At 37.6% G+C, this 17,549-nt stretch overlaps 1 protein-coding gene across 1 annotated transcript in view; it reads right to left on the bottom strand.

Moving 5' to 3' along the window:
- Nucleotides 1-12,218, bottom strand: part of LOC112159489 (formin-like protein 13) — a 60,402-nt gene extending 48,184 nt beyond the window's left edge. The window contains exons 1-8 of the mRNA XM_024293589.2: nucleotides 11,981-12,218; nucleotides 11,351-11,479; nucleotides 9,375-9,449; nucleotides 8,322-8,495; nucleotides 8,096-8,253; nucleotides 6,701-6,889; nucleotides 3,695-4,280; nucleotides 3,347-3,509 (exon numbers count right to left, since the gene is read on the bottom strand). Coding sequence (XP_024149357.1) covers nucleotides 3,347-3,509; nucleotides 3,695-4,280; nucleotides 6,701-6,889; nucleotides 8,096-8,253; nucleotides 8,322-8,495; nucleotides 9,375-9,449; nucleotides 11,351-11,479; nucleotides 11,981-12,052 — 1,546 coding nt within the window. The 5' untranslated portion in view covers nucleotides 12,053-12,218. The remainder of the gene's footprint in view (nucleotides 1-3,346; nucleotides 3,510-3,694; nucleotides 4,281-6,700; nucleotides 6,890-8,095; nucleotides 8,254-8,321; nucleotides 8,496-9,374; nucleotides 9,450-11,350; nucleotides 11,480-11,980) is intronic.
- Nucleotides 12,219-17,549: the final 5,331 nt, after the last annotated feature.

Raw genomic sequence — 17,549 nt, 5'->3', positions numbered from 1 at the left:
AGTCTTTGAGTCGTTGGTATATTTAATTATTTTTCTACTATTAAGTCACATCCTACGAGCCCCTAGACAGGGGTGTAACAGTGAGTTTTATGGCAAATTAAAAAAACTGTGGGTGATTTCTAAAATCAACCCACTGCATTGGTTGGAAGTCTAACTACAGCAGTAATAATTATATTAAAAGTCTTTTAAACTAAAGCTAATGGGAAGTGACTTAATTGTGTGACCTTTTGACCTGACCTGACCTGTCTTCAATTGCATGTATTGTCAAAAAAAAAACCTTATTCAGACAGACGACCTGATGTTTTCCATTAAAGATTTTATCTCTTACTAAGATATTTTTGTTAAAAACTGTGGTTTTTTTTATATAAAATTAGCTAATAAAATGCTCACATCCTCACATGTTTCATTAAATAATTGTAAGAATCTGCCAGAAGTTCTATAAATTCCAAAAGACATTTGAATGTTGTACTGATGTTAATCAGACCGAGAGCGTCAGAACGGGATCGACCCCTCACTTATCAAACGTTTGCGTTTCCGGAAGCTTACAGCAGGAAGCCGCGTGGCCCCAAGTCGCCTGCGGGCCGTCATCGCTCATCTCCAGCTCCTGATGCAAACAAAAGTAAACAGTCTGAGAGCGGCGCCGTCTCCATCTGCAGGGGTGTTCTGCAGCAGGGCAGGAAATCCCTGCCCTTCTTACTCAGTCTCCCTAAATCCATATTTTATGAACATGTGAACTCTAATTAAGTTTCCGTTCTGCACATCCACTCTGATTCTGTCGAGCAGCCAACCACACCACATCTGCATGTCTCCACAGTGACTGTGCAGCTTGGTGGACCTGAGAGGGAGAACCTTCTGAAATGTTCTCCCCTTTGGGGTCTTGAAATATACAAGCTTCAGTTAATCGGAAGTGAAAAGCCGTCAAAATCAAAGACAGAATTTGTTCCACTCCAAAACTGCTGCGGATTCAGAGAGCAGCAGGTGCCTCTGCGGGTTGGAGGCTTACTGCCCCCTGCTGGCACCAAATGACAACTCCCAAACATCTTCATCTTCAAAGATAACAATAGAAATGGCAGAATCCTTTAACCCACAGCTTCTATTCAATAAAGGGCGAGGCTCTTCCAGTTCAAAAAGTAGTTTTGCTTCTGCAGCATCAGGAATATTCTGCTGCCATCATGTGGATGTAAAGATAAAAGGATACAAATATTATTCCTCAATTCTAAAACAATTAAACCTAAAGAGTGTCTGTCTGAAGCAGTTATATATTTTAGGTTATATTTTTATTCTGGATTACATCATCTGAATGGTTGAAGACCTGTTTTTGTTTTTGGTGTTTTTAACATGTTCTTGCGGCATTTTTCTCATGATGGACGACATTTGTAAAGATAATTAAGCTAAAAATTGCATTTCTGAGTATTTTTTTGCTCAAATCATTTTAAATGAGGAACAGAGAATACAATTTAGTTTGAAATAGATTGTTGGTGTGATCTAGAACCACAAGCTCCATTCTAAAGGATCCACCTGATGACTAGATCCATGAACATCTTTGTTTTTCTCATTTGGCTCAAAACTGTACGGCTGGATCAAATCAAACTTCAAATCAAACTTTATTTGTATAGCACTTTTAAAAAAAATGAATTTCACTCAAAGTGCTTAACATAAAAAAAATATATATATATATAACATGTTAAAAACAAAAGATAATACCCACAAGCCCCACCCTTCCACACACACGCACAAACACAAACACACATGGACATATCGCCACACCATGAAAGAAAAAATAAATAAATGAATGAATAAATAAATACTAAAAGGATCTAAACATAACTCTAGCAATCTGGCTTGGTACTGCAGTGAGGAAACAATATTTTTGGGACTTGTCCACACCAGTGACCCCCCCAATCAAGTTTACAGAGTACGCTACCACAGGACCCCCCAGATCCGAGCAAAGAGCCAGACCCGGGAGATCCCGCTGCAGCGACCCTGTTCACTGAGAAAGGTCAATCACTGATGTGGAGGATCCCTCAGGATCGTTCCAGTACTGCTCGCCATTTTTGTTGAACCTGTAATGTTAGCTTGGTATAGTGAGGGGCTGTAAGCTAATAGGAGAGCATGAAATCAGACTGATGACGGGAGGTAGGGGCGGGCTTACTCCATACCAACTCAGAGGGGAATTTCTAATGAACTAATGCTGCTCTGCAGAAACTATGTCCGTATACTTGTATAGTGCTTTTCTACCTTCTTCAAAGGCCCAATGCAATTGAAGGTCCATTCACACCGAACACGAAGCGGACAGTTTCAATGTCAAGTCAATGGAACAGACGCGAAATGAGGCGATCTGAAGTCCCGCGACGTGATTTGAGTGGAGGTCTGGCAGCAGCTGGATTTAAGCGATGAGGCGTGAATTGGGCGGGGCAACCAAAATGTAAATATATGAAGTTTGACAGCTGTCACAGCTGTCAGCCAATCAGGAACTCAGCTTTGGGCATATGACATTTTCAGTGACTCGATCAGCGGGTAGAATATTAATCCAAAGTGAGTGTTTTTGTCCCGAACTTCCACCTATTTCTTTAACCCACTAGAGGGTTTTGGAGCTCATTCGGCTATTTTAGGGCGAAAGTGAGATACACTCTGAACAGATCACCGACTTTTGCTCCTACGCGGAACTCACTCGCTTGATATGCCAGCAGACAGAAAGCCGCTGCAGGATGCGGAGGCTACTGGCTCGGGCCTCATCGAGACATAAAAAAAAAAATGCTTTTTTTTCCCTCAGGTTAATATGAGACAGAGAGCCTTCAAGCTCATCCCACAGAGACACAGAAACACGGTGGAAGCGACTGTCTGCGGATGTTTCTGTAGAAGTCTTCACAATAAATAAACCTTATTTCTTAACATCATCTGTGTCTTCCATACATTCTAAGTGAGATATCAACAGACATGGTTCCTCATAGTGATCATCCTAAATACATACGTCAGAGGTCACCAACATTTTTGAATCTGAGGGCTACTTCATGGGTACTGAGTCATACGAAGGGCTACGATTTCTCACTATAATTATCAACTATGACAACAATCTATGAAACAGATATCAATATTCATCACTTAATTAATCTCAGTAATTGTTACATTTTCAGATAATCTCTTACATTTCATGGAAAAATGCCCCATTTTCACTATGTTGACCACCCTACCACTGCACCACAGCCGCAGCAGTAAGGCAGTAGAAAACAGCATCTTTTTTTGTTGAAAATGGCATAATCATAATTAAAAGACCACTGGGAACACTTTTAAAATAGATCAAAAGATGATCGCAGTGAGTCTTTAAGAATGTCTTCTCTGTACTCACTGAAGTTGTGAGCGATCTTCTGGTTGAGCATTATGTTTTGGGAATTGCTCGGCTCAGCAGGGCCCAAAGTCACCACATCTTTCACAGCAAACTGCTCGAGCAATCGCGACGTGTCAATGTCCGCCTTCCTGGCACCTTCTTGCAGCCAAAACGACTTTGTGATCTGCCAAAATAGTATGAGGTCAGCACTGTAAAGACTTCCCTTTGAGAGGAAATCAATGTCTATAAAAAAAAGAGACTGGAATGCTGATGCAAAAAGGGGAAAAAAGAAGTGAAACTCTGCTAACAATACGTACATGTATTTGTGTGGTTTTCACTTTCAGTAAGCCTGTTTGGATGATCTATTACCTTGTCAGAGCCAACGACATCCCAGTGGAACCCCTTGGTGCGCGGTTTCCGGAAAGGACTCTTCAACCTAAGGGACATAGGTGGCGGAGGTGGAATACACACAACTGGAGAACTTGGCGTCATGGAGGAAACTTTTAAGTCAACAGAGCCAGTAGAAGGTAGAGGGGAAGAGGGGGATGATGGGACAACGGGAGTGGTAGAGGTCAAAGATGAGCTGGGTTCCAGAACATCACAAACTCTGACGACTGTCTTTGGAGTCCGAGGTTTAGGGATTGGTTTTATTAAACCAGTTAAGGGTGGAGTTTGGCTTGTGGGAAGGGTGGGAGTGGGATCTGTTGTTGTGTGGTCAGGTGGGGGGTACACCACGCCTCCACAGCCACTGCTAGATTCAAGATCTGCTCTATTCTCCTCTGCGTCTTCAGGTATGCTGGGAGGTCGTAGGATTTCTTGCTCCACAAAGACCTGATCACTCCTGGATTTCCTCTTCCACTCCGAACACAGCTTGTCGATGGCTTGGACCCAGGCATCCCGCTCTTCCTGGACAGTGTTGGAAACCGACACTTGATCGGGCATAGGCACCTTGAACCTGAAACAGAACAATGGCCTAGTCAAATACGCCCATGTTTGATCGTTGACCCATACAAGTGCTGTGAATTTTTGGGTTGTTTAAACCTGTGGAGGTCCACAGACAGCTGGCTCTTAGGAGAGCACAGGTGGGTCTTGTTGTTCCCTTCATTTCTTTTATAGACACATCAAGGGACGTCATAATGGAACATTTTCAAGAATGTAGTAAGTGTATCTTTAAGTATTGGTAAATACACTTATGACATATGGGCGAAGCTGTCGTACGGGACCTTTACTCTAGACATTGGTATGGTACGCACACTGGCAGCTTCGAGAACACAGGGTTAGGATGTAAATACAAGTAGGACGCCAAAAGGATACCTACAAACTATACTACTGATTGTCTAATTTCCTAAATTTTAACAGTCAGGCTATGCACAGAGGCTATACTCTAATCACTTGATCATCCCTAAAGGGTCTCTTGTGTCCAGGTTTTGGTGTGGTTTGAAAAAAATCAAAAATCTGTACAACATGTCTACATCTCACCTACTTCACCCTTACTTAGCAGTCCAGACCAGACAAGACTGGACTTTTGAGCATTAACCCAGACTAACTGGTACCATTTCTGGTCCCTCATTGGTTGTAGATCCATAAAAAATGGAATGGACCCATTAGGGCGGAGCTTCTGTTGACGCACAATGTAACCCATTGATTATTGATTCTTTCTCACGTTGGTTATTGTATATCATGTTGGTCTCAAGCATGTGAGACAATAACAAGACCTTTAAAATCCCCGTATAACCAAGCAGTTAGTATTGGATATTGGAGTATTGGATTGCATTGTCCAATTTTTACAAAACATGGCATGCTAAACTTTGACAGTATATCTGTTTACATGAACATGCGATTACTTTTTAAAATCTTAAACTATATGGCGCCCCCCCCCCCCATTGAAAAACTATGTCCAGCTCTGTTCTGAGCTCAACCAGAACTTCAAGGTCCAGTGGTCACAATGACTGCAGGTTGCCTAAACGGAGCTCAGCCTTCGGACAGACAGTCTTTTCTTATAAAGCCATCAAAGAATGGAACAAAATCCCACAGAAACTTTCCCCAGAAATGAACCATTTCTCATGTAATCTTACATTTTATTGTATAATTTATTTATTTTTATTGTGTAACCAGTCTTGATTTGTAATGTTTAAAGTAAGAGTGTGTGCCTGAATGACTATTACGTTTGGTCTGTAAGCTGTGATATGGTTTTAGTTAGATTTTATTGTAAAATTGTATTATGTAATCAGTTTTTTGTGGAGAAGTTGAATATGCAAGTGAGTATTGAATGATTGTCTACACTTATATTGAAGTTTGTTTTGTATTGATTTTTACTTGTTTGGGGACTACAGATGGAAACTAGCTGGTGTGAAGGATCTTTAATGTTTTTTGCACATTGTCCCTATCAAATAAACGACTAAATAAATAAAGCGCTTTTCCAGACTCAAAATCCAAGCTGAAAGTTTTTTCCTCTTTTCGGATGTATTCTTCTTCTCCTCCCATAATCTTGTTGCAAAAATAATGAATTCTTTACAGTATTCTCCCTCATTCATTGGGGTCGAGGACCGGAGACACGTCAAATCCACAAATACAGAAACACCTGACCCCCACGGTCGAAGAATTTCCGTTACCAACAAATCATCATCAAAAATGCTTTGTAAACATTTATTGAAGAACAATGGAGTATTGCTCAACATATAGAGTTTTTTTTCTTAGACTGTTTTGCATCGTAGAGGCCAGTTTTATCCTTAATAAACACCTGCTCCAGATTACAATTATCCTCTGTGGTTATCTTTTTAATTTTCCGTCAATTTCTGAGTCCGCAGCTTCTCTTTCGCTGTACTTGTGACCAATCCGGCCTATTCTAAACCGGCCAAGAGGGGACTGGTCTGGTCTGTACCGCTCAGTGGAAACGAGGCATAAGTGTTCACTGTGACCTGCCCCCGCAGCATGCCCATAGAAAAAATGGGTATTTTCACTCAATGGGCTCACTGAGTGTTCTTCAACCTTAATGCTTCCTGCAGCGTGCCCTGTGCATGTTAACCCAGTTGTCGCCCACAGTCAGCCTGAATCCATCCATAGGGGAGGTTGTGACTAAGCTAAGGCATAACAGATCCACACTCAAGTTCCCAAATCAGACCAGATTTGTCTGATAATGAAGGGTCTAGACCAGAGATATCAGACTTCAGGTTTGATTCTTTTCTAGACATCGCTACCCTTCCACCTGAACACACTTAAACCAAACCAACAGCTGTTGGTACAGTATGTAGAGCAGATGTCTAAAAAAGCAGAGAGCCCTTGAGAAGTGACGGTTGACACCGCGTTTTCCCTGCAAAGCAAACTTGGGTCAAGGTGAAGAAAAAATGTTTGTGTTCTGTTGTGATGCTCACTCACTGGTACTCGTTTTTGTGGGTGGTCAAAGTGAACGTGTCGTTGGCGTGCAGTTTCTGCACACGCGTGTCACCATGTGACAGGTGAATCACAGTGGATACAGGCTCCATGGACGCCCCCTCGCCGTCTGCCAGGATTCTCTGCCTGACTGCAAACAGGGTTAGCTGGCCAGGATGAAGCTGCGCCTCATATCTGTGATGAAACAAAAAACTCTCAGCAACAAATCTGTATCCCAAGCTGCTTAAATATGTCCAAATATCATGTCGACTTAACACAAAAACCCATTTAATTATGCAATAGTAATGATTTTGTTCTCAGTTGTTACTCTGGAGCATATTTAACCAAAACTAACATTTATAGTTTGATTAACTGATTTTTTAACAAATATTTTATAATTATTGCACCTGTTAACCTCTTCATGGCTGAACTTATTTCCAATTATATTTTACAAATACATATTCTCAAGTGATTTCCCTTTCAAGATGATGCAAAATTAAATTAAAATAAAATGGTTTGTTCCAAATTGGTAATATTTGGCATGAAAGGGTTAATTCTATAATGAGATAAGAGAACATAATGTTCAAAAACCTACAAACAAATTATTTTAGAATTATGAAATATTAAGTTAAATGTATTTAATGTGAGGCCAAACCAGTAAAAAAAATCCACAGTTTTATAGTAGTTTCACAGGAAACCAGAATAAGAGTTTAACAGATTAATAATATATGAGATCTCACACAAATCCAATCTCAGGTATAACTTGGAGTTAGATCTCCTTTTATTCTTTAAAATCCTTTTTAGCACCTGATATGATGTTTTAACTATTGTTAAGTATTTTTTCTGCTTCTATAAATATCATTCAATTTTATTTCGAAAATATTGCAATTATTTTGCTAATTAGCAGGTAAATTAGCTATAAATATCAATTTATGTTCATTTTTGTAAAACATTTTTATTTTTCTAGCTAATTTAGCATGTAGAAAGTGAATGTCAACTTTTAACACCGTCATCTATTAAAACATTTTTTGCAACACTTTAGCTCTCAGAATGTTCTACAGCATTCTCATATGTGATATTTATTTGTATTGTTTTTCCTTTTTTTTTTTTTTATTCGGGAGACAGTTTGGAACATTTTCTTCTTTTCAGTGTTTTATTGGAACTCTGTGACATCAGTGTTCAACATTTTTATTAGGAATTGGGTCTTGAGAGTTATTTACATCCCTCAACTGAAGAACTTATTTGGAGGAAGTACAAGATGTTCTCTTGTAGAAAATACATTTTAAAAAGAAAGGGTCATCCTTTGTCTTCCACTCATTTAGGAATATTCAGATTCACATTTGGGGATTTTTTTTTTTTTTTTTTATCTGCTGTTGCATCAATACCAATGTGCTTCCGTACTTCACCCATTTGAACGACGCCAGGCCTCCTCTGTGCAGTAACAACATGCCCTCCCGAAGGCTGCGAGACTCTGGAGAACTGTGACTCGATTCTGCATCATCCTCTTCGGGGTCGATGTAAATATTCCCATAAATGATCTGATTCACAAGCTGCATGATCTGCACAAAGAATTCCAAGATGTCAGTGAAGCATAAAAAAATGATGACAGTGGATTGAGAGCTATGACCTTATGTTTGTCCTGCAGAGATGTGGCCTCCAGTTCGTAGTCATGGTGCTCTTTAAAGGAAATGGAGAACTTGGAGCCCACTCCATCATCACAGCTCTTGACCGTGGAAAAGGGAAGTTGGCGCTTGATGATGCCCCTCTCTATGCTGCAAAGCATTTTGGTCTTGAAGTCAATCTAGATGATCACAGGAAAATGTTTTGGGTTACAGGGTGTGACAGGGTGAAGGAAGAAGGTTCTTCATAAGCAAGATGCAAGTAGTTTTTGTTGTGAAAATGAAACTAAGTCTTATTCTCGTGAAACTGTTTTTTGTGCTTAAATTTCTGTATTTCTTTAATTATATTTATATATCATACATAAATGTTATATATATATATATATATAGCATCGTGTTCAAAAACTTGTGAAAAAAAATAAAAAAAAACAAACTTACATTAAAATAAAGTTATAAGAATATGAAGAAAAAAGTAAAAAATGAACATAACTTCATAAAACTATGAGGAAAACAGTCAGCATTTTGCGAAAAAAAATATTAAATTTATTGTTTAAAAAGTGAAGCTGCAATTAAATTAAAATAAAGATGTACATTTTACAAATAAATTATTGGTTTACAGTGTCAAATTGCAACCTAAATTAAACATGTAATGTTGGATTATCTTTGTTAAAACATTTTAATTTAACATTTTATTTTTGGAAAAGCTTCTTTTTTGTAAAATTATGATTTTTTTAGGGAAAAATGTATACCTTTTATTGTTGTAAACTGTTGCAATAATTTTACCACTTTTTTATATTTCTCTCTATTTTTCTTCTTCAATGTTAGGCCAAGTATCGTCCAAAAATAACGTCTGTAGTTTTTATTTTAAGACTTAAAAATTGGGAAATGCATTACTTCCTTACACATGAACAGGAAACTCTTAGAAAAGCTTCTTCTCTAAGTTGGATTCTTGACTTTGTGACATTTTTTCTTTCATCTGAACAACAGAAAGTTTTTAGAATTCTTTCACTACCAGTCAGTTTTACTGTTTCAAAAGCTTGATGTAACAGTTTTTCACTCACCTGAAGGATTCGCTTCTGCCATCTGTAGCGGTTGTACTTGTGTATACTGAAGTTGTATTGTGAAGGCAGCTGATCCTGGAACCACAAACCCAACAGGAATCAGTTACTGGAACAGGACTAATCCATCTACAGGGGTTTAAATATTGTTTTTTTTTTTAACTGTTTCACTTTCAGTTTTTTTCAACTATTTACTATGAGAACTGGAGTTAATATTAATTAACTTTTGGCTCCAACCAAATGAAATTAATTTTGTCACCACTTTTTTCTACCATTTTAAAGTAAGATGTTGTCACCAAACATTGATTTGTACGACGGAGTAAAAAGAAAAAAAAAAGTAATATTAAGATTTTTTTTCTCGTAAAATTACGACTTTAAATCTGGTAAATTTATGAGTTTTAATCTTGTAAATTTACGACTTTTTTCTCGTACATTTATTAAAGTGGAAGGGAGCCTACAGTCCAGTGAATTTATGCCGTGAGCTGAAGCAGACCGACCAAACTGTGAAAGTGTCTTGGATTTCATCAGGTAAACTGAATGTTTAAAATATTTCAAATGTTTGGAAGTTTCTTTATTTGATTTACAGTTTATTAATGTTTCTCGTTGATGAAGCGGCTGTTCACTTCCAGTCATTTCTTCCTCCGTGAAAGACCAGATCTCCTCCAACTCTGTGATGTTTCCGTCTGAAGAGGACTATTTTTCTGAGTTTTCTATGTTCTTGTGCTAACATAACAGACTATTGTCATTTCTCAGTGTTGTTTTGTGTTGAAACGGGACGTTTCGTTTGGAGAAGGAGGCGTCTGGAGCTCTGTTCACGCTTTCCTTTGGATTCTGGTTTCTGCACATGACAGAGACATGCCTTTCACTTCTGGGAAATGAAAGGTAAAGTTAAGTGACGGTCCTGATGAACATGTATCTCTGAACTCTTTATTTCCATATGAAACTCCGCACTACCGACACCGAACCCGTTAATAATTTGATTTTGAATCACTAAAAGGTTCAGAATTTCTTTGTTTTTAACACCTAAATCCTCACAAGATACTCCACGTCTTTCATCTTTGAGCACAGCTCTGATAAACAGACAACTTTGGTTCTTTTCCCAATAATTTACAACTTTTAATATCGTAAATTTACGACTTTTTTCTTGTAAATTTACGAGATTACGTCATAAATGTAGCCTATGACTTTTAAAGTCCTAAATATACAACTTTATTCTCGTAATTTAGCAGTTATGACTTTTTTCTTGTAAATTTAGGAGATTTAAAGTCGTAATTTTAAAAATAAAGTTTTCTTTATAAAGTGGACCTAATACTCCGTCGTAGATTTGTCTGATATTTGTCAATTAAACGTTTCAAATGTAAGTCGTGGGGTGCAGCAGGCGCCACATACTTAATGAGACATCTGATTGGCCACTTTATAACCAATATAAATTGCAATGTGAAAAAAAAAAGAAAAAAAATTAGGATTAACAAGAAGAAGTTCAGAAAAGGTAACAGAGCAAGAAAAGGAAGACTCCTACAAACAGGTAATTCTTGTGCTTCATTCGCTTTCTTCAGAAGGAACTTGGAACAGACTTCATTTAAAAGTAAAAGTGAGTCAATAATAACAATGTTGGGGATTTTTTCTGTGTGCTACAGTTTGTAAATGGAAGGAAAATGTTAAATGAAGTTTTAAACAACACACTCTAACTGTTGTCAGTCAAATTGTGAGTAACTCTGTAGGGTTTATATGTTTGTAAATCTGACAGTGCCTCACCTGCACTGATATGAACCCAAGCTTTACTTAACTGTTGAGTTAATTGTTTGTGTCTGTTTGGTGCCAAACAATCCTAAAAGCAGCCAAACTAGTAAATCTGCGTGCCAAAATTTACATTAAAACCACACAGGAGAGTACTGGAGTTGTTCCGCGTTCATTTACGATCAGATCTATTGTTCTGGGTGAAACCTGTGTTTTGGTTTTCTCTTCTCGATGAAACTCACTTCATTTGAAAGGCTCTGCTGTTTCAGGAGATTGACTCTGTCCCTCCTGGCCTGGTTCAGAGCATCGTCGATGGACAGCTCTCCCTTCTTCACCCGGTTCATGATCCTCAGCTGCATCTCATTGCTCAACTGAGAACACCAAATGTTTAGAACATTTATTCACCTTTCACAAAATCAGACGTGTTTTCCCCTGTTTTTTTTTTCCAATTGTCCATTAAGAAACACATCGATTCCCAAATGATGGGAAATACTCTGGGAATCTATGCAAAATTCTTGGAATACAAGCTCACTTTCCACCATGCAGTAACAGGAACACACAACCTTCCTCTTTGTCATTGTCACAGTTGTGAGTCAGTAAAGCAACCAGTTTGGGGAAGTACTGATATTAGGGAAGAAAAGTTCATTTGAGGAAGTAAGAGATGCACGTATAACCCCAACGAAAGCCTGCTGAGAAGACCTGACGTGACTGAAAGCGACTCCGCTGTTTTCCCTGGAATCAAGCCTCCAGAGACGCTGCTATTACTCATCAGCAGAAGCAACAGATTATTTATTAAAGTAGGACTTCATAGCGTCTGTTAGAGAGAGGTGAGGCATGCTGAAGGTCTAGTGGAACTCATGAGATAGTCATACCTGTGGCAAGCCCTCAGCTACCTTGTCCATCTTAGAGAGATTCTCTTTCCTCTTCAGTCCTAGACTCGGCATTGTGACGGATCAGAATTCCATGCATTAGCTCAATCCACAAAAAAATGTTTCTTTTGGTTTGTTGTTTTCGTACAACACTACGCCTACTTTTTTGTTTTCCATGCAAAAACCAAAGACCTGCTTTCAGCAAATGGAGAGGTTGGAGAGAAACTCTGGCTTGTTGTATGCACTTCTGACCGCCTCCCTTTTTGCAGCTCAGGTTGCACCAATAAAGGTAACTCATGAAGTTCCTCCCACTCTGAAGCATTTTTTTTCTGCAGGCTACCAAACATGTCCAACAGCATGCCTCCACTTGCACAACAATGTGTTTGGTTTTCTGTCTGTTATGCAAGTGAACATTGGAAGTCTGGAAACGACTTTCATCAAAATCACTTAAGCATTATTTTAAAATACAATGATGAAACCGTTTTTAAATATTTGACTTATTCAGTTTAGTTTAAATGACTCAGAATTGTTATAATTCTGCTTAAGTAATGACAAATAATACACATTTTTTTGATTGATAATTCTCAGTCTAAATTATTGACTGTATTTGAGAACTGGAACAAGTGAGTATGACATCATCCGTAGAAAATGGTTTTCTTCTGGCTCCAATGAAATTAAAATCAAGTGACATGGACCGCCATGCTGCAGCCACATGGTCAGTGAGGAGTGACTGGTTTGAGTTGGTGAATGTTTCTATGGCAGCCACTAACCAATCAGGAGTAAGCTTGTTGGGAGGCCACACCCCTACCACTTGAACGAAATCTGTCAATCAAATGTTTTGAATGTTCCATGTGGGGGCCAGCAACCATCTAATAACTGTAAATGAGAACTGGACTGAGTAATCCCCCCCCCCTAGCATTCCAAACAGGAAGTACCTGGTTGTCTGGAGCATGGGGGGTGGGTCTCCCTTGGAGGGCCCTGGCTCATACCTAGGGTGGGGCAGGGCCTCGCTTTGGCCCTCCTGGAGGGAGGGATATAATTAAAAATTTTATACATCCAGTAAATAGACATACACATAGCAACAAACATTATACTAAAAAGTAACATTCGTGGTTCGATTTGTTAATTGTTGAGCTCGATTCGTAATCCACAACAAAAATTAATCCAGCGCTGAAATAACCGAACACAAATGAAAAAAATCATAAATTCACAGGTGTAAAGCAGCTGCAATACCCCCCAGCATTACCTCAACAACACTTGTTCCAGTTCTCACATACAGTCAACAGTTCAGACTGACATTTTTCAATCAAAAATGTTTTAGTCTTTGTTATTACTTACAAATAATTATAACAATTTGTAGTTTTTTAAACTGAATTGAATGAATGACATCACACTCACTCAGTCCAGTTCTCATATACAGTAAAATAAGGCTTTTCAGTGGAGCATCTGAATTTACAACTTGAATTACAGAAAAATATTGCTATTGTTTTTATATGTTAAAAATGATTATAGAGCTACAATAGTTATTTTGGCAAATATAATGACTTAGTAGCTGTTTATAAAATAACTGGATAGCTCACTTGGCTGGATGCAGGGGATGCACATTGGAAACCTGGAACACATCCCAGGAGGCACAATGACTTTATTCCAGTGTGGGTCCTTAGGGAAGACCCTTCATACAACTGCCTGACTATGGGGGCTCCGAGTCTGGGTCTCCCTGTGCTCGACCCTCACAATACATGGTTGTGTCAGGAAGGACATCGGGAGTAAAAATCTCCAAACCAAATGTTTGAATCAATGTGTGAATCAGTGAAAGCTGCTTCAAATCTGAATTCAGTTTTCTTTTGCTGTCAATGGGACAGGAAAGAAGCAAACAAAGCCTGAAAAAAAAGTTAAAACTTCTGCAGAAATCGAAATAAAAGTGACGCTTTGGCTTCATTTCAACAAGGAAGGTCTACCGAGGAACTTTGGGCCGCTCATCAAGTTTGCCTCCATTCTGAACCAATAGCCTTCTTCTAGCCAATCACATTCATAAATTCCTTGATGTTTATCTTTGCATGCCAGACGGGATCTCCTCCACCCAGTTCCTCACCTCGACCAGGGGTGGGCAATTCCTGGCCTCGAAGTATCTGAACGATTTTCAGGTATCCTTGTCTTATTCGTGGCTGATTACCTGGTTCAGGTGTGTCCAGTCATTAAGAACAAGTTTTGGCCCTTAACTAACATCAGAGTCTAGACATTTTGTCTAAGTTTATCCCACATACGTAAGTCACCAGAGCCAAACTGCCAAACATTTATGGAATTTTTTGTGTCTGCGCATCTTACTGTAACATAAATAAATCAGTCCTAAAATCTCTCTATCGAAATCTATGAATGAGGATGTCATACTAATCACTGCAGCTCTGATTCAACAGATTTAGTTTAACCTGATATTACGTAATGTTTACAGAATAGAAAAGGTAAATAACATGATGACATGTTTAAACTTTGAAATTCACCTAAAGAAAGTCTGTAAGTTTTGTTTGTGAGCACTAAAGTTCAGAAAATCCCTTTAAAAGAACCTGAAACTATTCATTTTACTGGATTATTTCGTATATTCTTGTGGCACATCATTCAAATGATCAAAACTTTAGACATGAAACCCAACAAATATGTGTTTTCTTCAGAAATGTGTACCGCAGATGGAAAAACCAAAAATATTTCCGACACTAAAATCATACATGGTTGAGCCCTTTCCTTCCTCAATTCACTTTCATAAACAGAACTACTAGAGGTGTGACTGCAGATGGAAGATTTCGATTCTGAAAATACTCAGAAATATATTTGCTAAATAAGCTAAAAAAATATTCAGCACATCATTTATTATTAATAGACAAAATATACAAGATTTTTTTTTTTTTTACTTTCATCCCCTAAAAAGTATTGAACTGATGTATTTGATATCTCTAAGATGTGCATTACATGTGTTTTGATTTAACACATCATATTTTAATTTTCTCATTCTTTTAAGCCTTTTTACTATCTATAATTGGTGGTAATAAACATTTTGTCTAAATGAGTCAAATCTGCATTTATTAAAATAAGAAGTTAAAATGACAAATTTAATTAAATTGCCTCAAATTTTTAATTGTACTAAAATGTATTAACAGTAGCAAGAATAATTTTAACATTTTCTGCAATTCTTTTGGGCAAAAATCAGTCTCAGATTGGCCAACAATACGATTTCTTGAAAACCTGAAAATTCTGAATTTCTTTAATATAATAGAACCTGGAAAGAAAATAATAATCACACTGTAAAATCTACACTGATAAAAGCGTATTAGTCACAACTGCCCTTTTGGGTTGATTCAGGGTGCCTGCAGGTGAAAATGGGCAAGCCTGTGTGGGTACCCAAGCGATCCACAGCAAATATCATGGATGAGGCCATAGAAGGAAAATGTTTATGCCCATTTTTCTCTGCTCCTGTCCCTGACTTCCCTACCAGAGTCTTTCTTCCTTACTTTTCGCTGAACGTCATTGAACTCGCTGTGGGTTGTAATTCCTTCCATCGCTGACACCGATATATGATCTCTACACTTTAGATTCCAGTGGGGAAACAGTGACAAAGAACACTGATAGCTTCTGGGTAATGTAGTTTTCAATTGAGTTACATTTGAAGTATTTTATCAGAAAAAGACAAAATGGCTCTTTTTTTAGGACAGAGACCCTGCATGTCACAGCTAATTCTGCATTTATTGACAATTAATGTTTTTGGAAAGCGGACAGATTCTCACAGCAGACCTGCAGAAGTCCAACGGAGAGGAATTTCCAGCAAGTCAAGACGATTTTTGGCCGCTCCTTCTTCCTTTATTGTAATAGCTTGCCTTAGAGTGCAGCCCTGATCATTCTTTTTTTGTCTTTTTTAAGTTGACCAACAGATAATGCACATTTGCCTAACACCACTTTAAACTATCAGTCAAGGGGAATCTCTCCCAGCAGTTTCATGGCCGTCACAGGGGAAATCCCAACATGAAAACTTTCAGGGGAATCCCTTTGTTCCTCGCGATGAACCTTTGTGTTCTTCAGAGCAAAGAAAACAGAGAAGATGCTGTGTTTTTGTGCAGATATCACTTTTAATTTCAATCTTAAGCAATAATTGTGAGAGTTTTTTTTTTATTTATTTTATTTATGTTTGAGTGTGAGTAGGAGAAAAAATGTATTGTAAACTTTGAAAGAGTTAAGGTGAACTCTAAATGGAAAAACAAATGGCTTCCTATAAAATCTGTTTAGGGAGCAACGTGAGAGTCATTTTTAAAAAGTTGATTAAAATAATAAGGTGATATGCTATTAATGTCACGAGTCTGAAACTTTCAAATCTAACAAACGACAACACTAACCCTCAGCATAGTGACCTTTTATATTTCTCTTTACCGACTGTTTTTATGGTGATTATAATGACCAATTCATGCGATTCTATTCCACATGCATGTTTTTCTTCTCATAAAACAGAACTACAATCTGAATTTTCAACAATACTTAAGTAATCTGGAGACTATGATTCGGTTTCCTTCAGGGAACTCTAAGTTATTTTTTTTATTTGAAATGTTATTGAGTCATTACTTTTGTTTGTTTTTTATATTGTAAAATGTTTTTATGTTAGGCACTTACGTAAGTCGGAAAAGTGTTATGTAAATAAAGTTTTATTTGATTTTATTGTTGTATATATTTTTTATTGCTTGTGATTATAGGGATTGCACTACCACATACCATATGTAAACAAAGGTTTAAATATATTTTCTTTATATTATTATGCATCAATCAATCAAAGGCGGGAATTCCCTTCATTCAGAGTTTAAACTTAGGACATCTAGACACCCTTAATTTAATTGTAACAAATCGCAACGAGGATAAATAAGAGAATGTTTGTTTTTTTTTAGTTGCGTGTAGTTCTTTTTTCTTGATAAAGTCACAAATATTTACCAGTTTTTATGTCTCAGTACTTTTAAAGACATTTTAAAATGTATCAGTCTAATTTTGTCTCAAACTTGTCTCAATTTGTTTTCGATTTAGTCTCAAAAAGCATATCGACTATGGGACAGGCCATCCACATCAGGACAAAAAGGAAAATCTAATATTTCAAAAGTGTTGCACATGTCAAAAGACACAGAAAGCTTAAGAAAATTTTAGCCCCGATCATCCCAAACAATCTTTGCTCTGTTTACACATATAACCTGGGTTTTTGTGGATTTTCTCATAATACTGTTGACGTTGTGTATACAGCCCTCAAAAACACTTTCTAAAGAAATCAAGATCATGCTAACCACTTCATAAGCAAAGAGACTTGCTTTGTGATATACAGATAAACACTACGAAACTTAAAAAGCTAGCAGAAATTCTTCAGCTTGTTTTTTTACACCGTCTCTGAACACCTCAAAACTATTCTGAAGTTATTATTGCCATTAAGTCAGTCACACAGCACTGTTGATACATATGATGTAATGCAGGTGTGTATAAACAAAACAGTGAAGTGATAACAGCATTATGCTAATGCTAAAATAAAAAAAATGCAAAAAAAAAATGTTAGCAAAAAGTA

This window comes from Oryzias melastigma, linkage group LG7 (assembly GCF_002922805.2).
Source record: "Oryzias melastigma strain HK-1 linkage group LG7, ASM292280v2, whole genome shotgun sequence".
Taxonomy (NCBI): domain Eukaryota; kingdom Metazoa; phylum Chordata; class Actinopteri; order Beloniformes; family Adrianichthyidae; genus Oryzias; species Oryzias melastigma.
This window is presented reverse-complemented; position numbering and strand designations above follow the sequence as displayed.